At 43.9% G+C, this 22,158-nt stretch overlaps 1 protein-coding gene across 2 annotated transcripts in view; it reads right to left on the bottom strand.

Moving 5' to 3' along the window:
- CLPB (ClpB family mitochondrial disaggregase) overlaps positions 1-17,151 on the bottom strand; it is a 155,360-nt gene extending 138,209 nt beyond the window's left edge. Inside the window, exons 1-2 of one of the 2 annotated variants that reach the window (XM_082659851.1) lie at positions 16,708-17,151; positions 13,171-13,222 (exon numbers count right to left, since the gene is read on the bottom strand). In XM_082659851.1, the coding sequence (XP_082515977.1) occupies positions 13,171-13,222; positions 16,708-17,110 (455 nt within the window). In that variant the 5' untranslated portion in view covers positions 17,111-17,151. The remainder of the gene's footprint in view (positions 1-13,170; positions 13,223-16,707) is intronic. The other variant, XM_082659850.1, reaches the window with a different exon arrangement.
- Between the last annotated feature and the right edge of the window lie 5,007 nt (positions 17,152-22,158).

The raw sequence follows: 22,158 nt of genomic DNA, 5'->3' as shown, positions 1-22,158 counted from the left end.
TCGCTGAATGGATACAAAAACAAGACCCATAAATATGCTGTGTACCAGAGACCCACTTCAGACCTAGGGACATATACAGACTGAAAGTTAGGGGAAGGAAAAAGGTATTCCATGCAAGTGGAAATCAAGAGAAAGCTGGAGTAGCAATACTCATATCAGATATAATAGACTTTAAAATAAAGACTATTACAAGCGACAAGGAAGGACACTACATAATGATCAAGGGATCAATCCAGGAAGAAGATATAACAATTATAAATATATATGCACCCGACAAAGGAGCATCTCAATACATAAGACAAATGCTAACAGCTATAAAAGAGGAAACCGACACAGGAGCACCTCAATGCATAAGACAAATGCTAACAGCTATAAAAGAGGAAATCGACAGTAACACAATAATAGTGGGGGACTTTAACACCTCACTTACACCAATGGACAGATCATCCAAACAGAAAATTAATAAGGAAACACAAGCTTTAAATGACACAATAGATGAGATAGATTTAATTGATATTTATAGGACATTCCATCCAAAACCAGCAGATTACACTTTCTTCTCAAGTGCACACGGAACATTCTCCAGGACAGATCATATCTTGGGTCACAAATCAAGCCTCGGTAAATTTAAGAAACTTGAAATCATAGTAAGCATCTTTTCCGACCACAACACTATGAGATTAGAAATTACAGGGAAAAAAACGTAAAAAACACAAACACATGGAGGCTAAAAAATATGTTACTAAATAACCAAGAGATCACTGAAGAAATCAAAGAGGAAATAAAAAAATACCTAGAGACAAATGACAAAAAAAACATGACGATCCAAAAACCTATGGGATGCAGCAAAAGCAGTTGTAAGAGGGAAGTTTATAGCAATACAATCCTACCTCAAGAAACAAGAAAAATCTCAAATAAACAACCTAACCTTACACCTAATGGAACTAGAGAAAGAAGAACAAACAAAACCCAAAGTTAGTAGAAGGAAAGAAATAAAGATCAGAGCAGAAATAAATGAAATAGAAACAAAGAAAACAACAGCAAAGATCAATAAAACTAAAAGCTGGTTCTTTGAGAAGATAAACAAAATTGATAAACCTTTAGCCAGACTCATCAAGAAAAAGAGGGAGAGGACTCAAACCAATAAAATTAGAAAAAGGAGAAGTTACAACGGACACCGCAGAAATACAAAGCATCATAAGAGACTACTACAAGCAACTTTATGCCAATAAAATGGATAACCTGGAAGAAATGGACAAATTCTTAGAAAGGTATAACCCTCCAAGACTGAACCAGGAAGAAATAGAAAATATGAACAGACCAATCACAAGTAATGAAATTGAAAATGATTAAAAATCTTCCAACAAACAGAAGTCCAGGACCAGATGGCTTCACAGGTGAATTCTACCAAACATTTAGAGAAGAGCTAACACCCATCCTTCTCAAACTCTTCCAAAAATTTGCAGAGGAAGGAACACTCCCAAACTCATTCTATGAGGCCACCATCACCCTGATGCCAAAACCAGACAAACATTACCACAAAAAAAGAAAATTACAGACCAATATCCCTGATGAATATAGATGCAAAAATCCTCAACAAAATCCTAGCGAACAGAATCCAGCAACACATTAAAAGGATCATACACCACGATCAAGTGGGATTTATCCCAGGGATGCAAGGATTCTTCAGTATATGCAAATCAATCAATGTGATACACCATGTTAACAAATTGAAGAAGAAAAACCATATGATCATCTCAATAGATGCAGAAAAAGCTTTTGACAAAATTCAACACCCATTTATGATAAAAACTCTCCAGAATGTGGGCATAGAGGGAACCTACCTCAACATAATGAAGGCCATATATGACAAACGCACAGCAAACATCATTCTCAATGGTGAAAAACTGAAAGCATTTCCTCTAAGATCAGGAACAAGACAAGGATGTCCACTCTCACCACTATTACTCAACACAGCTTTGGAAGTCCTAGCCACGGCAGTCAGAGAAGAAAAAGAAATAAAAGGAATACAAATTGGAAAAGAAGTAAAACTGTCACTGTTTGCAGATGACATGATACTATACATAGAGAATCCTAAAGATGCCAGCAGAAAACTACTAGAGCTAATCATTGAATTTGGTGAAGTTGCAGGACACAAAATTAATGCACAAAAATCTCGTGCATTCCTATACACTAACAACGAAAGATCAGAAAGAGAAATTAAGGAAACAATCCCATTCACCATTGCAACAAAAAGAATAAAATACCTAGGAATTAAAAAAAAAAAAAAAAGAATGGTTGCTGAGCAGCTGAGCACATCAATCCCCTCTCAACCACCCCTGCCCCGCCCCCAACTCAGCTGTCACTGCTGTTAGAATAAGACAAAGCTCCTTACTATAGACAGCCTCCAATGCCTTGCAAGACCTGCTTATTCTCCAAGCTCCTGGCACCCCCCTCTGAGCTGCAGTCCCATCAGCCTTTTTCAGTCCTTCACACCTGCTGTTGTTCCTCCTGCCACGGGGCCTCTATAAACAAAAGTTCCTTCTGCCAGGAAAGCTCTTTTTATCCTTCTTCACCTAGGTTAATTCTTCCTCTCCTTCACTTCGGACTCAAGCTTCCTCTGGGAAGCTTTCCCTGACCAGAGTAAACCTCTCAGAGGCACTCAGGATTCTCCATACCATCCCTTTGCAGCATTTGTCACAGTTGTAATTTCGTATTTGCATGATTAACGTCTGACTAGGCTTTAAGTTTCATGAGGTGAGGTCTGTACATTTTTGGCTTACCACTGATCCATCAGGGCCTAGCACAGTGCCAGCACACAGTAGGCACTATTTGTTGAATGAATAAATGACTGAACTAATTCACCATTTTTATTTTTTTCCTAGGGGATGTCAGTTCCTCCATTTACAGGTTTATTATGACTGTAAATAACTGTTAACGTCTGCCTAACTCTTACCATTCACCAAACACTTTTACAATTCTCAATAAGTATTTGTTAACTGTTTACATGAACAGAGATGAACACCACAGCAATGGTCTCCCACCTCCAAAACTCACAGTACTGTGAGAGAGACACACACACAGAGAGAGAGAGAGAGACAGACAGACAGACAGACAGACAGACAGAGAGAGACAGAGAGAGACAGAGAGAGACAGAGAGAGAGAGGAAGAAGGAAACAGATGACCCATCCCAAAAGAGGGTGATAAGTGCTACCTGGAGGGCTAGGGAAGGCTTCCCTGAAGACGTGACACTGATGAACCAAAGGATGGGTAATTTTCTAGACCACAAGAGTTCACCTGCCTGGAACTCTCACGAGATCCTGGGAGGGTGGCCTGTGTAGTTATCTTACAGTCGAAGTCACTGAGGAAGTTAAGGGACTACCAGCTCAAGGCCATACAGCCAAGGACCAGTGGGGCCAGCACTAGAGGCTCAATCCCAGGGCTGGGCTCCCCTTCAGGGGCATCCCTCCTTCCCCCAAGCCACCCCAGTAAGCCCTCGCTGTTCTCTGCTCCTCGGCTTGGCTAACCACCTGACTCTGCTGGGGTTCTCAGCAGCTGACTGGCTGTTTCCACAACTCACCTACTCTCGAAGTTCATAAAAAGCTGCTAACCCAATCTTCCCCAGTTGCTTTCCATCACCAGGGAGCAAGCAACCAGAGACTCAGTAAGTCCACACCTCAGAAAAGGTGCCAGGCCCTGGACCACTCTGCAAAATTGCTTGTTTGGTGAAGGCCCACTTGAGCAAGCCCTGGTGTTTTAGTGTGTGATTTGGACCCTCCCCAAAGGGCTCAGTTTTTTCTGTAGAGCTTAACCCTGAGAATTATATTTCAGAGTTCTCAGTGGGAAGCCCATTAACAAGATTTGGAAACTAAGATTCAAAAAGGGAGGGTCTATTACCTACTAAGGGTCATAGAGACAGTTACTGTGACAGAAGTGGAACCCAGGTCTTGTTTTCTTTATTTAATAATCTTCACTTTAATGTCAATTATTTATATAAGAGAACCACTGAGAATTAATTTCTGACAGTATTATTTTAAATAAAAAATATCATCTTTAAAGTTATGTGACGATGTTAACAGATGAGGTTTGTAATATATTTTAAATACATACTGCTCTTCTCTCTAAAATCCAAGCCAGGTATTTAGTGACAAATTCAGTGGCAAACTTTAATAACTTCAGTCAAACTTTAGTAACTTTTCTATCAGCGACTCATTCTGTCTCCTGAATAATAATGAACTTAGTAATTCCAGGGTAATACAGCAACTAGAATGGTCTAGGTTTAAATCCTGTCTCTGCTGGCCTTCTTCCTGACTCTCTGTCCTTGTTTCCTTATCTATAAAGTGGAGGTAATGATATCTATCTCTTGGGATTGTTATAAGCATATACTTAAAAAGCTTAGAATTGTGCCTGGCACATTACAAGTATTCAATTACTGCTAGCTGTTATTTTTTTAAAACATCTTTATTGGAGTATAATTGCTTTACAATGTTGTGTTAGTTTCTGCTGCATAACAAAGTGAATCAGCTATACGTATACATATATCCCCATATCCCCTCCCTCTTGCGTCTCCCTCCCACCCTCCCTATGCCACCCCTCTAGGTGGTCACAAAGCACAGAGCTGATCTCCCTGTGCTATGTGGCTGCTTCCCACTAGCTATCTATTTTATATTTGGTAGTGTATATATATGCCTGCCACTCTCTCACTTTGTCCCAGCTTACCCTTCCCCCTCCCTGTATCCTCAAGTCCATTCTCTACATCTGCGTCTTTATTCCTGTCCTGTCCCTAGGTTCTTCAGAACCTTTTTTTTTTCTTCTTAGATTCCATATATATGTGTTAGCATACGGTATTTGTTTTTCTCTTTCTGACTTCACTCTGTATGACAGTCTCTAGGTCCATCCACCTCACTGCAAATAACTCAATTTCGTTTCTTTTTATGGCTGAGTAATATTCCATTGTATATATGTACCACATCTTCTTTACCCATTCATCTGTCGATGGATACTTAGGTTGCTTCCATGTCCTGGCTACTGTAAATAGTGCTGCAATGAACATTGTGGTACATGACTCTTTTTGAATTATGGGAACCCAGGTCTTCTAATCCTAAAAACCTTGTATTCTTTCTGTAACATTATGCTGCCTTCCAACATCCCAGAATTCAAAACAACCTGTGTGGGTTATACTCTAGCATTCAAAAAATGCTCTCAAAAAGCATCAAATTACAAGAGTGATGCCAGTTAGGCCTTGACCTTTGGCCTAGGATAAAGCTTTTGTTTCAACCTACTGCAAGCCACAAGAACATTTACATATTTACTGGTTAAGAGAGTCAGATGTTTTGGTTGCTCTGATGCCATCATTAATATCTTCCCATCAAGCCAAAATGATACAACAATCAATAGACAGACAGCCTCCCTGAGGCCCTGAGACAGCCAAATGTATTTACCAGCCAGGGTTTTTGTTAATTAGATAAAATCCCTGGATCAATATGCAGAACATTTACCTATACTGTAGCTAAGCACATTCTGGACACCTTAATCCTGGCACGTGGACAGCAAGCGCCTCAAGCCCCAAGCTGGGGCATCTGGGGACAAGAACCAAACCAAGCCATCAATGCAGAGCTAGAATAAATGTGTTTAGCCTTCAACAAAACCCAACCCTTTCTTCTTTCCTGTGTTGCATATCAAACCAGACTTTTTCCCAAAGGTATCTAGTAAAAAACTTTTAACTGGTATGAAGTACTTTATTGCCTAAAACCATCAAACCAGAAATCAAAACAAGATGTCAAAACAATCTCTAAACCAATCATTGAGGCAGCATGCTATATATAGCGGGAAGAGTCAGAAAGACCCATTCAACTGCCTAGTTGACCTCTCCACTTGAATATCTCACTGAAACGTTAAACGCAGCATGTTCAAAACTGAACTCATCATTTTCTTCCAATCCAGTCCTCCTCTAGGATCTTCATCTCAGCGAATGGTAACAGCATCTCCACAGCGGATCAAGCCAGAAAACAGAAATTCATTCTTAATACCTTCTTCTCCTTAATCAACCATATCCAATTCTATTCATTCATTCATTCATTCATTCATTCAAGATTCACATATTGAGTACCTACTACATACCAGGTACTGACACTGTTCTACACAACACCAAGTCCTGTCTAGCTTACCTCCTCCATCTCTGCTACTGACATCTTACTTCAAGTCACCACCTGCCATCATCCTCTCTGGTCTGCACTACTCCAGTCACTTTCAACCGGTCTTCTCCATCCACCACAGCTCTATCAATCTATTCGCCACAGAGCAGCCAGAGTGATCTTTTAAAATTACAGATCTAGATCATGTCACCATGTATGTGTCTTTTTCTCTCACATACACACACCTTAAAATTCTTCAATGGCTGCCCACTGTTCTTAGTAAAAATAAAAATCATTAACTTGGCCAACAGATCCAGTGTGATATGGTCCTTGCTTAACTTTCCAACTTTACTTCACACCCTCTCCCACTTACTCTCTAGAGTCCAGTCATACTGGCCTTCTCTAATTCCTTCACATCTCTGCTTGACTCAAGGCCTTCTACCTACTGCCCTTCTAACACAATGTTCTAGTTTTCTCTTCATCCTTCAGAGTTCACTTCAATCTCACTCAGATGGTTTGCCTTACTGACCACATACCCCCACCCCAACCCCTCCTATACTCAAGGTTAGATTCCCAAGTGTCTTGTACTTCATTTTTTAAAGAGTTTTATTAAGATATAATCCACAGGACTTCCCTGGCAGTCCAGTGGTTAGGATTCCGTGCTTCCACTGCAGGGGGCACAGGTTCAATCCCTGGTTGGGGATCTAAGATCCCACATGCCGTGAGGCACAGCCAAAAAATAAATTAAATAAATATTTAAAAAATTCTCCTTTAGGGCTTCCCTGGTGGCGCAGTGGTTGAGAGTCCGCCTGCCAATGCAGGGGACACGGGTTCGTGCCCCAGTCCGGGAGGATCCCACATGCCGTGGAGCGCCTGGGCCCGTGAGCTATGGCGGCTGAGCCTGTGCGTCTGGAGCCTGTGCTCCGCAACGGGAGAGGCCATAACAGTGAAAGGCCTGCGTACCGCAACAAAACAAAACAAAACAAAACAACAACAACAATAAAAACTCTCCTCTATAAAAAAAAAAGGAGAAATAAAAAGGATATAATTCACATACCATAAAATCCATCCATTAAAAGTACACAACTCAATTGCTCTTAGTAGATTCAGAGTTGTGTGATCTTGACTACTAACCTCAGAACATTTTCATTAGCCCAGAAAGAAACTCTGGACCCACTAGCAGTCACTCCCTGTGCCCTCCCAACCCCAGCCTCTCCAGTCCTTGGCAATCACCAATCTACTTTGTCTCTATGGATTTGTCTGTTCTGGACATTTTATGTAAATTGAATCATATAATATGTGGTCTTTTGTGTCTGGCTTCTTTCACTTAGCATAATGCTTCCAAGGTCATGTTGTAGCATATACCTAGCAGTACTTCATTTCTTTGTACTGATAAATAATATTCCACTGTATGGCTATATTTTTATTTATCCATTGATCAGTTAATAGACTTTGGAGTTGTTTCCCTCTTTAGGCTACTATGAATAATGCTGCTGTGAACGTTCATGTACAAGTACATTAATATACATGTTTTCATTTCTCTGCAGTACATACCTAGGAGTAGACTTGCTGGATCATAAGGTAACTCTATCTTTAATATTTTGAAGAATTGCCAACTGTTTTCCAAAGCAGTTACACCATTTCACATTCCCACCAGTAATATATGAGGATTCCAATTTCCCCACATTCTTACCAACACTTGCTATTATGTCTTTCTGATTACAGTCACCCTAATGGGTGAGAAGCAGTATCTCATTGTGGCTTTGATTAGCATCACCCTAATGCTAATGATGTTTGGCATCTTTTCACACGCTTATCAGTCATTTGAAAATCTTTTTCAGAAAAATGTCTATTCAGATCCTTTGTCCATTTTTAAATTGGGTTAACTTTTTTATTCTTGAGTTGTAAGAGTTCTTTACATATTCTGGATGCAAATCTCATATAATTTGCAAATATTTTCTCCTTTTCTGTGGGAGAGTCTTTTCACCTTCTTAAAAGTGTCCTTTGAACACAAATGTTTTTAATTTCCATGAAGTCCAATTTACCTAATTTTTTCTTTGGTTTCCTATGCTTTTGGTGCCATATCTAAGAAGGCTTTGCCTAGCCCACAGTCACAAAGATTTAATCCTATGTTTTCTTCTAAGAGTTTTATAGTTTTAGCTCTTACATTTAGGTCTATGATCCATTTTGAGTTAATTTTTGTGTATAGGTGAGGGAGGACTCCAACTGCATTTTTTTGCATGTGGATATCCAGTTGTCCCAGCACCATCTGTTGAAGAGACAAACTGTTCATCACTTTGAAGTACATAATTATAATTGCATAATTAGTCACCTGGCTCCCGGTTAGACTGTAAGTACCAAGAGGGCAGGAACTGTGCCAATCTTGTTCACCACTCTACCTCCAGCACTCAGTCCAACGCCTAGTTCCTAATAAGCAGTCATATATATTGGTTGAATTAAGTAATAATTCTATTATTAATAATGAACACTCAACAACTCTGTAAGTTATAGGTACTATCATTTCCATGTTACTTAGTCTTACAGAAGTTAGGCAACTTGTGCCTTGTTTTGCTGGTTCTCGATTTTTGACTTAATGTGCTCCCTCTTCACCTGAGAAGACGGTCAGTGAGCTCCTCCAGAGCGAGGACTGCTTCCCCTTCCTCATTTTGTTGCCACCAACACAAATTCAGCTCAGGGCTAGGCACAATGGACAGGCTGGACAGATGAGTGACTGAGGGACAAATGGACAATGCCCTCCATGACCAGGTCCCTTCCTATCTCCAGTCTCTCCTGGCCTCAGGCTGTGATCCAGCAACACCAAACAGTAATTTCCCCTCCTCACCACACACTCTAGGCTGTTTCTTGCCTCAGTGCTATCACTTACACTGTTCCCTTTGCCTGGAACGCCTTCTCCTTCTATTTGCTAAGCCCTCCTGACATTTTAAGACTCTAATCTTTTTCACTAGGAAATGTCTGAGAGGTGTCATTTCCTCTAGGACATCTTCTCTGGTCCCCCAGGTTGATTAGTGGTATATCCTGGCCTCCTGTCTCAGCACTGATCACACTGTGTTACCACAGTCTTCCCCAGACTCCTTCACTGAGGGCAGGAATCATGAGTGGTCAGATGTCCCCTGTGCCAAGTATGCCACCCAGCATATGACAGGTGCTCAGTAAAATTTTGTCAAATGAACAAATGAATCCTGGAGAGAAAGGGTAGGCAGTCTGCAGTCCAAGATTGACACCATCAGACTTCCTTCTTTTAAAAAGCGCTTGGGCGGATGGAAACAACTGAGTTAAGCACTCAGCAGAGGGCTTTCCTGGTGGCACAGTGGTTAAGAATCTGCCTGCCAATGCAGGGGACATGGGTTCAAGCCCTGGTCTGGGAAGATCCCACATGCCGCAGAGCAACTAAGCCTGTGCGCCACAACTACTGAGCCTGCGCTCTAGAGCCCGCGAGCCACAACTACTGAAGCCCGCGCGTCAGCAACAAAGACCCAACGCAGCCAAAAATAAAATAAATAAATTTAAAAAAAACTAACAGAAAAAGCACTCAGCAAAGGCCCAGCTCCCTGCCGGGAGAAGGGAAGTGGGTAGGGGTATAGTCTTTCACCCAAGTTTGTTCGAAAGGAAATGTGATCTCCACTGGGAGAACAGGAGGCCTCACTTCTGCCAGCCCCGACAGCTCCTCACATGGCTCAGCTCGAGGTTGGACAGATGTGCCTTCAGACTGCCCTGTGCCCTAGGTTTCGGGTGAGTGGATCCTGAGTCCAGAAGCCAGGCTTGGGTTTGGGCTAAGCCCAGAAGCAGGGCCACCTGCTCATGCTGCTGACAGGTGGGACAGGGGCCTCAGGACTGGGCTTCCACTCCTGAAGAGCGAGACCTGAACTTGCTAACAAGGTTTAAGTGCCTTGGGGGAGGAGGGAAACAGTTGCCACACAGGGAGAAAGGAGGAGAGGACAATGGGAAGAAAAAGGGACCCAGCCCTCCTCTGATATAGCCAATGGGAGTATGGAAATAAGACTCTGGATTGTCTACTTCAGGTTTGCTGAAAAGTCAGTAAAAAGCAGCTTTCCCCAACTTTCACTGTGCTGGAGAAGAGGATAAGACATGTGGGAAACCAGACCTTGTCCCTGCCCTGGGGAGGCACACAATCCAGTGGTTTAAGGTGAAGTCTAGCCCAAACCTTCTTAATATAAAAAAGAGTGTGGCGAGTGGCAGAACCTTCCCTGCCCCTTTAGCCAGGCAGGCCCATACCACAAACGATTAGCCAGCTCTACATAAAACAGGTCAACAGTGCCCACACTTCAGGTGGCTGTCCAGAGCTGTTGGCTTGCTGCGTGAGGATTCCTCATCTGTTCCTGATTTGGGCAGCATGGGAACCGCACTGGTTTTCCTGTTCATGGGCTGAGTGCCTCCTCAGTCCTGATGTTCAGCCCTGCTTCTCCCACCTGACCTCCAACCTCTCTTCTAGCAAAGGATTCCTCTCCTGCCATGGCTAACACGGCTCTTCCTAGATGACCCACGTACCTTCCCAGACCAGCAGGCACGTGTGGGGCAACGGGCAGATCACACTCAGCTGGGAGGAGTCAAGGAAGTCTTCACAAGGGCTGTAGGACTTGAGCTGACGCTGGGAGGCTTTAAGCAGAGGGTAATGAGCACTGTGTACAGAGAGCCATCTGTGTGGAGGGTCCACACCTAGAACCTAGGAACTGCAGATTCCAGAGTATCCTTAAAGAGGATGATGAAATTTCCCGCCTCTGAGCAGAAGAGCTTCAGAACACTGCCCTTCACTATCCAGAGCTCTCCCAAGGCTCTGGGGCCAGCGGAAGGTAGGGGGCCATCAAGGCAGAGACACACACAGCATAGAATCCAGAGAGGGCAAGAAGGAAAGGAGGGTAGAGGACAATATTATTACCAGGTCTGAGTTTTATTCCAAATACTGATTTAACCACACATCATACACATGGTGACCCAACCACGTATAAACTATAGTAAATATCTTTTAAAAATTGAGAATGGAATTCTATCCTGGTATCGGCAGGTCTGTTGGGCAGAACTAAAGGCCAGGACACACAGAGGAAGAAATTAGGGGTAGCGTTAAGCACCTGTGCAGAGTCTAGGGCGTAAAAAGGCTAAACAAGGACCTGCAGTAGGAATTCAAGAAAGCTTCCTTCTAGCAAGGGTGGTCGGGCTCTCCCCACTCCTACCTGTAGGTCTAGCTCTCTGAGTGGGAAGAACTGTGATTGGTAGGTTACATGTTTGTTTCCTTGAGACCAGGTGGTGGTAGAGGGGGGAGACTGTCAATTCTGAGGGGCAGGGTCTGTGCCTTGCTCATCTCTGACCCCCTCACGAGGGGTGAAGGGAGATTCTGATTGAGTCATCATGACCAAGAGAGATAGGACAAGAGGAGGCAGGAGAAAGGCAGGTTAGAGACTGGTGACACACAGGAAAGTCCCTACAGACCCTATCCACACAGGCAAGCATGAATGTTGTGAATCACACACACAACATAAATTCAATCACTTCCTGTAATTTTGTGGCAGGGGTTTACCTGCTAATGAGAAAAATGTGTATTTGAAAGAGCTAAATCAATCAACCCTTGGGGGCTCAATGGAACAGGGTAAACTCAGCCTCCCCTAGGTGATGGAAAGGTGGATTCACAGCACTGCTGCTCTGTAAATGCACTGCCTATACTGGCTCGCCAGAGGAAAGCAGCAGTTACCTCAGCAGTCATCAACAGGTGATTAAAGGGTCAGCAAAAGCCTTAAAGCACGGGGCACAGCCACTTTCCACCCCCTCATGCCATCGTACTGCAGCAGAAGGAAATGAGGCTCATCTGTTTCTGGCCACGCACTGCCTGGAGTTATGAATGGCTCTTATAACAACAAACTGACATCTGTGCTTGGTTTTAAAGATGCATCATCGCATGTTTATTAAACTATTGCTCCATAATATTTATTTGGCTACGAAACAACTCCCAGCCCATACTTCCAAAAGTGGTTTATTAAAAACTAAGCCTTGAACATTAATACTCAAAAGCACCCTTGAGAATCAATAATAATGCTGCAGATAAAATGCAAGGGAATCAAAGCAGTAAGTCTTGATGGGGGCTGTGACTGCCTTTCAACACTCTCTTGTATGTTCAGGCAACTGGAGTGAGGGAGCGCACCAACGGGTGTGCAGCGCTGGGCGCAGTGACAGCCTCTCCAAACACCTGACTTCCTGTTTAAAATGTGGACATAGTGGTAGGGAAGGGAGGATGTCCTATGGCCACCTAGCTCTATACAAAAGGCAAAAAATGGTCAAAGTTAGGCCTAATGCGGGCCACTAGTTTCACCAAGAATGAAGCCTCTGCCCCTGAATAACAGCCCCATACTGATGCCCTATGTCTGAGCATCCATCCAAGACACAGACTCTGCCCTGCCCTGGGCACCAGGCGGAGGCCCGAGTGAAGTCCTGTCCCTGAGCAAGAACAAGTCTCAGATCTAACTGACCAGTGGTCACTAGGGGAACAGCTGAGCCAGGGAGGCTAGAAATGCAGTCAGCCCCTGGGCAGGAGCCCAGCATGTGCACCCAGCCCTGCAGGCAGGCTGCTCTGGCAGAAAGGTCTCTTCCAGCTCCCTCTCAAATCTCCAAGCCTCTGCACTGGTGCCCACCTGCACCCCATCCAGGCAACAAGCAATTACAAGTGACCGATCCCACAGAGAAACAAGAACAAACTGGAAGATTCACTGAAGAACCTACAGGATGCAGAGGAACTCCAAACCACATCCTTCAAAGAACAGAACAGCCAAAGGATCCGGGGATGTTTGGGGCCAGAAAGAAGACACAGGGACTGATTCTCTACCTTAAAATATCTAAGGGTTGACCTGGGCCAAAGGAGCCCAAGTGACTCGGTGACTACAAGGAAGTCACAGCGTTCAGTTCCCAGCTCACTGTGAGGATTTCCTCCAAGGCAGAGCCACCGCCAGAGCAAGGGGCCCATCCCGCTCAGCCCTCCTGCACGGGAGAGCAAGGCCTGGGGTATGACACTCACCTGTTGACTTCTTGGACATTGTTGGCTCGAACAGCTTCCACCAGGGCTGCATCTGAAGAGAGAGGGGGCACTGGTCAAATCCCTGGCCAGGACCTACCCCTCAGGGCTGCTTGGAGGGCCCAGTAAGACAGTGGAAATGGAGGCACTTCAGAAACATGGGCTTTAGCAAGTGAAAGGGCGCCAAGATATACAAAGAGAAAGCTAGTCATCCCCTGCCTACGTGGTAGCCTCTGTTAACAACTTGTCTTCCACATCTTTCTATTAGAGCCCAAACGCTTCACTCTCATCACAAAGGTGATCCAAATAACGTGTTAGTACCACGTGTGGCCTACAGTAAACACTCAGTGTGTGAACTCCTTCACTCTTCATTAGCTATAAAGCTCTGCAGGTTTATGTGATTATCATTGTTGTTATTAACCATCCCCCTACCTTGCCCCACTTTCTCCCCCCACTTCAGTTTCTCAGCCTAGTCTTGAATCTTGATGTCACAGGTCACAAGCCCAGCAAGAGGGACAGGATAGGGAGGAGCAGGCAGGGATGTGGACCCCTCTGAGAGTGGAGACAGCCTCAACCAGGAGGCCAGGCTCCAATACACTCTGCCCGCTATTCACCATGTGCTATGGCAGCCCCTCTCCCTCTCAACCCCAGCTTCCCTGACTATAAAGCAGAGACAGTAATCCCTGCCCTGATGGCCTCACAAGGATGCTAAAGAAATGAAATAATGGCTGAAAAATCTGCAAACACCCAAATGCCAAGTCCAACAAAGGGAGATCCAAAGCAGAGGGTTCCAATCAATCCTTTAGGAATCACCAGGCCTAGCAGAAAGGCAATGTTAAGTCTGGCCTGGCCTGGGCAGCCTGTAGGCTGTTGGCACCACCTTGTGGCCATAGGAAAAGCTGCCTGGCTCGAAAAAACTCAAAAGTCAGCAGAGGCACAATTCTTTCCTGGGCCGGTGCAACACTTTGAGCCCAGTTGGTCCTGAGCTCCACTGATGGGCACTGGACAGACTCATACCCATCCCTGCCTCAAGGAGCTCTCAGTCCAGCCAAGAGAGTCACCCAGTAAAACATGAGAGGAAGCACTGGAGCCGGGTGGAAGTAGCAGACTCGGGCTCCAGTCCTAACTCTGCCACTTACTTTCTGTATGAGCTGGCTAACTTACCTAACCTCCGGAGCCTCAGTTTCCTCATGTGTACAAAATCCACCTTATCATGCATATGCAAACCAGTCCTGTGGTTCAGACCTATGCATATGCCTCCACCTCACCTCCTGGCCTAGACTGCAGGGCCAGGTCTTCCTTGGTTACCTTCCCCAGTTGTTCTTCCAACACACACCCAGGCATGCTTGGGCAGCCCCTAGCTAGAAGGGAAACAAGCCTTCCTCAGATATTGCTGTATCCACTCTCCCCTCAGTCTTCAAAAAGAAGTGGCCTCTGCAAGGTCACAGAGGGAGTGAGGAATGAGCTGAGATTAGAACCAGGGCCTCCTGGCTCCTAAAGGGCAGTAATGACTGTGCTGCACTGAGGGTCTCAGCTTACAACTCAAAGTAAGGAGACAGGGTAACTGGCAGGTCAGAAAGGTTGAACTGGTCATGGTTTTGGTCATTATCTATTTTGGTGAACAGACCCTAGTCTCTTTGCTAGGGTTCATATGCCACAAAGTCCAATCTGGAGCCTCCCAAAAGCTCTAAGGCAAGACCTTGGACACCTTCCCCCAATCCTTCTAAACATACTGGCCTCGGAACATTCCCTGCTCATCAACTTTCCATTGCCTACAGGAGAATTCCAAACTTTCCAAACCCTTGTGCCTGATATCCAGACCCCACTCCATCTGCTCTCACCTCATTCCAAAGACCCCCTGTCCTCTAACCAGGCTGGACATTCTGCTAGCCTCTATACATGCCATGCTGACCTGCGACTACTTTATCTCTGTTCCCGGAAACCTCTGCGTAGAATACAAACCATCTCAAGGTACATTTACTAAGTACCTATACTAAATACCAGAGACTATGGTGGACAAACAACGTGAAAGTATTAGGGAAAGGAGCTGGCATCAACCTGAAAATATCAAGATGCACTTGCTGCTCTCATGGAACTCACAATATTCACTCTCCTTTTCATCTTTGCCTTATCCTTCGGAACTCAAGTTCAAATTCCCCATCCTCCAGGAAGGTCTCCAATCATTCAGGAAGGCTTTCCCGACCCTGCTGGCCTTCTGATCCCCCAACAACACACTGTCAAACCACTCACCAGACCTACAGGTCTAACTGCCTGCACTGTCCCCTTAACTGGCATTGTGTTAAGTTAGGAGTTCTACATTGAGCTCCAAAGTAGGCACACACAGAGTATAAAAATATTGGAAGTAATAGAATCATAAAAATATAATTTAATTTTTAATATTATAAAAATATTGGAAGTAATAGAATCATAGCATGCCCAAGCTAGAAGAGCCCTTAGGGGTTCTATTTCAACACCCTCATTTTGTAGATGAGAAAACAGAGGACCACTGAGGAGGAACAAAACTCCAAAGTCACAATGGGAGTTAGAGGCAGAACCAAAACAAGATCCCAGGTGTCCTTACTCCCCATCCAAGGCCCTTCCTTTATAGCTGGTCACATCTGTTGAATAAACAAATGAATGTCATGGGAGTCCCTCCTCTTGGTCCAAAATCTCAGAGCTTGGGATGCATGGAATCTAGGAACACCATGCCTTAGTCTTCTCTCTTGAGGAAAAGCTGAGAACCTGAGTAGCTGGACTCACGTAGGCCAGAAGTCTAGCTCTCTGCCTGCTCTCCCAGTCCCTGCTCGGCTCCATGCACCCAGGGGGGATGCCAACCTTGGTCAGCCAGCCCCCATGGTTGCTCTGGGGCTCTACAGAGCCACTTCCTTGTCTTCCTTCTCCTGCCAACTGCCCCACATAGCAAGATCACCTCACGCCTGAGACCAGGCACAGCAAAACCTTAGGAGTCTCCCTGGTGGATACACCCACGCTGCTGAACTCCAAGAGGAGTCAAAATAACAGCACTGTAAGCGTACTGAGAAGTCATCCTTCACTGTATAAATGGGGAAACTGAAGCTAGAGAGCAGCAAGGGGCGAGCAGGGCCAAAGCTGGCATTGAAACCAAGTCTCCTCTTCCTTTCTCAGGCCACCTTAGGGAGGGCAACTTCTCTAAACCATCTAATGGTTGCCCTTAAAACACACGCGGTTCCTTGGAGACCTCTTAAAAGAGGAATTGAACCAGGCGATACGGTAAAGAAAATGCTCCCATCGTACAGATGGACAAAGTGATGCTCAAAGAAGGGAGGCTGACCTGTAATAACTGTATTATTATACAATAATAGTTGTACAATTTGGGAAATTATACAACGCAGAGACACTGAACTCTTCGGCCTGCTCTATGACCTGATGATGTCTAGGTCCTACAAGGACTGAGGCTCCGGTGGTCTAAATCTATATGCAACTCCCACCCTCCAAAGATACGCAGTCAGGACACTCCTCCGGCCTCTCACTTCCACAAACCCATACTGTCCCGATAATCACCCTTGTTGGACGGGCTCTTGCTGTAACAGTGTACCACCAGCACCGTTGCCAGCGCCCACACGCCCATTCCGGCCCTGTTGAGGGCCCCGTTCCAGCTGTCCTGTCCAGGCAGAGTGTCTTCGGGGCTAGGAAGGCGTCCCCACGTGGCGGCTGCGAGGCAGGGGGTCTCGGTACCTCCCCTCTGGCGCCCCCCAGTGGCTGTCCCTTCTCTTGTGAGTAAGGCCGGCGATGTTCCAGGGCGCCCCCCGATGGCTGCCCTCAGCCGTTGAGGCTCCCCGCGTCCCCCGGTGGTCACACTCCGGTCGGTGGCACTCCCACGGCTCCGGAGCGATGGGGACCTAAGCAGCTGGAGGAGCAGCCGCGGCGCCGGCGCTGTTCTCCTCAACACCAGGGACCCCAGCATCGTGACAGCTGCTTCGATAACCCCCTGGTGCCGGCCCCTGTACTGGCCACGTCCAACATGGCTGCCGCGGCGCGTTCGAAGACGCCGCGTAGTGGAATTACGCACTACTTCACGGGAGTGGTAGTCCACAGCCCTAGATCTTGACGCAGCGGAGGAAAAAATAAACTACACTTCCCAGAAGGCTCTGGAACTTGCGCCAGAATGACTGCCGGCTTACGGGAGCCCGAGGCATGTTGGGAAATGGAGATAGGGCGGGGGGGCGTGGCAAGGAGGGAAACAACCAAGTAGGGGCGCAGCGATCGAGAGTTAAGGTTGAAAAAAAAAAGCAATTTCTAACGATTGTAAATTAAACAGGAATCTTCAGTGAAGGCCAATATATGAAACTTATGTTTATTTCTTTTAGCCTATATCTCTTTTTAGCCTGGGACTGCTTTTCAAAAAGATATCTAGGTAACTGGTGCACCTGAAATAGAAATTCCTTTTCTTTTCCTACACAGGCTTCCTTTCGGTTGAAAAGCTGACGCCTAATCTTGCTTGTCTTATTTTCAAAGGGCTTTCACATGGGCTATCTCATCTCATCCTCATGGTAGCTGCATGTGGGAACCTGGGCAAGGACTATAATTCCCGTATACAGGGAAGGAAATTTAGGCTCAAAAGTGAAATGATTTGTCAATAAATCAATAAATAAAGCTCAAGTCTTCTGACTCCAAGCCCATCCTCTCCATTAACACGTGCACCCCCAACCTGCCCTCTCTTCTCCAGAGTGAACCCACAGGTAGGCAAAGGAGGAAGCTCTTCTTTATGCCAGTTCCAGCTCCTGCTCCTGCACTTACTTCACAGTATCAGAGCCTTCCCAGATGACTCTATTTAAATTAATAATCTTCCTTCCCCTGTCTTTCTTATCCTGCCTACTTTTTCTTCATAGCACTTACCACCTGACATACTAAATACTTATTTGTTTATTGTCTTTCTCCAGTAGACATGAGACCTACGACACAAGGACTTTATTATTTTTTTCACTTTCACACATCACTAGCACCCAGAACAATATCTGGAACAAAAAGAGGTACTCAATAAATATTTGTTCAGTGAATGGCTTACTCTCACTTTATTAGTGTGGGGGAATGACTATGAGCTTTAGAGTCCAGGCAGACCTGGATTTCAATTATGACTCTTGTATTTACTACATGTGTGACTTTGGACAAATTTATTTGCCTCTCTGATATTTAATTTCCTCATTTTTATCAAAGATAATAATACCTACCTTCAAGACAATCAGTTGTATTAAATGAGATAATATGTAGACCACCACCATTCCTGGCTCACAGTAGGTCTTCAAGAAATGGCAGCTCTTGTATTGCCTGCACTAGGGGTTTATTGGATTCCCTACTCTAAACTTCTTGTGGGCAGAGATGGGGTTTCTCATCTCCCCATCCCTTAGCAAAGGCACTCAGCAAATAGCTGTTGAATGAATGAATGAATGTTTTAAAAGTACAATAGTCAAAGCATTTTGACCTCCCTATTTTAAGAGATTCCCAGGATATCCTGTCTTTTTAGCCACTCTATTCACTATAGCAGCTTCACCCTCCCTGTTTTCTTAGAGGACTTCTGACTCCCAACTAAGGTTGGTCACAGCAGGAAGGGCGGTCTCTGAGCTCCCATTACCAGGTGGGTCACAAGATGGAGAGCATCTGAGTGTTCAGAATTCAACCCCCCTGCTGCAGACACTTTCCAGGGCCCTTCAGTATACTTAGAACTGCATAACTTTCCAAGCACATATCCATTGATTCTCTCATTTGATTTTCACAAATAACATCTATGAAGGGAAAAAGGCAGTGTTGAATAACTATCAGCATTTGGTAGGGAGTACTGAGAGTGTTAAATGATCAATGTTTGGCTGAGTGAGAAGTAGTGAGGGAGCATGGGGGAATCACCCATTAGAATCAGCCAGGACTCAGTGAATTCTAGATCTTCCAATAACCAATTCAAACCCCCCTAGGTCTCATTGATAACATTTTAAAAGATCTTCAATTCAGGAAGACTTCCTTTTGGTCTGCTCAGAAAGCAAGGATTTATATCAGGTTCTAGTTACCCTACCTGGGCCCCGAGCTTCTAGCTCTTGGGTTGGGGCACAGAGGACTCCAGTTTCATTTAATTTGTAATTAGGTTAGTAGAGATATTGGAGTGGGGTTTAGGAGGAGGCGGAAAGTGAAGGATCAATGCAGTTGCTGGGGTCATCTACTGATAGAGTAGAGTTGGAGACCATTCTATAGGTTTCTAAAGAAAAAACTTTTCCTGAAAAACAACAACACACACACTCATTTTTAAACAAATAATTAAATATATGGTTGATAATGAAAGCTGGATTTTTCACTGTTAGAGAAAGAAGTTATAAGTAAGGAAAGAGAGAAAGCTAAAATGAACCTTGTGGCATTGGATTGGAATTAGGGGTATCAGTATAAACTCATGGTTTTAAAATATATACAAAATAAAATAAAACAAAATATATACAGATAGGGAATTCCCGGCGGTCCAGTGGTTAGGACTCTGCGTTTTCACTGCTGAGAGTGCAGGTTCAATCCCTGGTCAGGGAACTAAGATCCTGCTAGCTGCATGGCTCGGCCAAAAATAAAAAATAAATAAATAAATAGATAAAATATATACAGATACATCAATACAGAAATATAGATATGTAAGTATGTATGGTTTAGTATAGCCCATATATTCCCTCTCTGTGTCTCCTGAGAAGGTCTAGAAGCAATGACACCTTAAACACTGAATACACCATATCACCCAGATCTAAACACTATCCTCCAATTAAAGGAACCAGTTCTCTTTGGAGAAATGGTTATTTTCAGAACTGAGGTAGGGAAAATACAAGATGACCCAGGACTATCTTGTGGGCCAGAAAGTAAGGAAAGAAAAACCAGATACAGGCTTGTCAAAAGAACACAGGAGTCAATGTGAAGGTCCACCCAGGTAATATCTCTTTTGATAAATCAATGTCAAATGATAAGTAATATAATCACAGGAGTGATAGTTTATCATATTCATAGGTTCTTCTTTCTCTCAATGTGTGCACAAGGCCTGTACACCCAGAGGTGGGAATCTTAGAGGTCACCTTAGAATTCTGACTACTGTGGTACTCTTCAAAAGTGTCAAGGTCATGGGACTTCCCTGGTGATCTAGTGGTTAAGACTCTGTGCTTCCACTGCAGGGGGCACGAGTTAGATCCCTGGTTGGGGAACTAAGATCCCACATGCCACACGGCACAGCCAAAAAAAAAAAAAAAAAAAAAAAAAAAAGTCAAGGTCACGAAAGATAAGGAAAGACTGAGGAGCTGCTACAGACTGGAAGAGATGAAAGGAAATGAAAACTAAATACCTTGTGTGATCATGGATAGGATCTGGGGACAAAAAAAGGACATTAGTGGGAATACTGGTGAATTTCAAGTAAATTCTATAGTTAGTAATATTGTACAAATGTTGATTTCCTGTTCTTGATCACTATACTGTGGTTATTTAAGATGTTAACATTGAGAAAGTGAGGTGGGGGATATAAAGAAGCTCTTTGTACTATTTTTGCAACCTTTCTGTAAGTCTAAAATTAATTCAAAATAAAATGTTTTTAAGGGAAATGTACTTTAGTCTATTTTCTCCCTCAAATCAGTTGGTAGTTGGGATAGGCAGGGGAAATAAAGAAGAAACTGACATGTATTAAGGGTCTGCTATTCATTTATTAGTCCTTTCAACAAAGTATTTGTTGAGCACCTAATATATGCTGGATACCATGTTAAGTGATTTACTAGAGTCAACTCCTTGAGGATAGGGTCCATGTCTTACTCATTTATGTATCCCAAGCACTTTGCACAGTGGCTGGCACAGAGAAGGCATGTATGTTCTTATTTAATTCTGACAATAACTATGAGGTAGGATTTTGCTCCCATTTTTCAGATGGAGAAACAGGTTCAGTGACTTGTCCATGTCATAAACTAGTGAGTAATGGCTCTAGGATGCCAGCCCAGGTCTGTGTGATTCCAAAGCCTCCTTCCACCACATCATGCTGCTCTCCATCTTGGATAGGCATCATTCAGTTCAAAGAGCATTCAATGGTATGAATTCAAATACAAAATTTACATGATTTTTTTGAAGGTAAAATATGTGAGTTCTCAAAGAATCTTCATGCTTGCATGGAAGATGATGGCTAGAGCCCCAGATCCTCTCATGGCATTCCAGTGGAAACCTTTGAAAACAACTTTTTTCTACAAGTTATATGGTCAGTTAATAGAAGCAAAAGATATAATTTTAAAATAAGGTATTCTTCCAAATATCAAGAGTGGCTGATAAGTAGTTCATTTTGGTTAGCCTTCATTACTCAAAGATATTTTAAAGTATATTTAGCACCATACCTAGAGGTTAATGAATAGGGTCTGGAAACAGAATTCACTTCCTGCGGATCCTGCTGGATACTATCATACCCCTACCTCAGTGCCCACTCTCCCACAGCTCTTTGGAATAAGTGATATGAATGGATTTTTTAATAATAATAGAAGCTAAGTTTTATTAACTATTTACTATGTTCCAGCCACTGTGCTAAGTAACCTATCTGCATCTATAATTTATATAAATACTCAGATACGTTTCTCCCAGGTTTTGCTGAATATGTTTTTTTCATGTGATCTCTCTAGTCAATGAAGGTACAATACCCCAACGATAACAAGTAAACTACATCTGAGAAATCTTGGAGAAACTTACCTAAGCATCTTACAAAAACAGAAGAAGTTAATAGGTACTGAATGCTGAGATTTATTCTGAGTCAGTCAGTGCTAATAAACACTTTATATGAGCAAACTCTCTTAATTGCCTGCATTAACCCTATGAGTTAGATACTATTAATATTCCCAGATTTGCCCGACTCAGAGTCCAAACTCTTAGCCATTACACCATTCTGAGGAAGGAAATGTGTGAGCGTGTTTGTGTGTGTGTTTTCTATCTATGTTTGTAGGGGTGTGTGTGAAAAATATTCTGCATTATTTTTTTCTCAAATAC

This window comes from Grampus griseus (genome assembly GCF_964374135.1).
Source record: "Grampus griseus genome assembly, chromosome: 8".
Classification (NCBI taxonomy): Eukaryota; Metazoa; Chordata; class Mammalia; order Artiodactyla; family Delphinidae; genus Grampus; species Grampus griseus.
The sequence above is the reverse complement of the archived record's forward strand: the minus strand, read 5'-3'. Positions and strand labels throughout refer to the sequence as shown.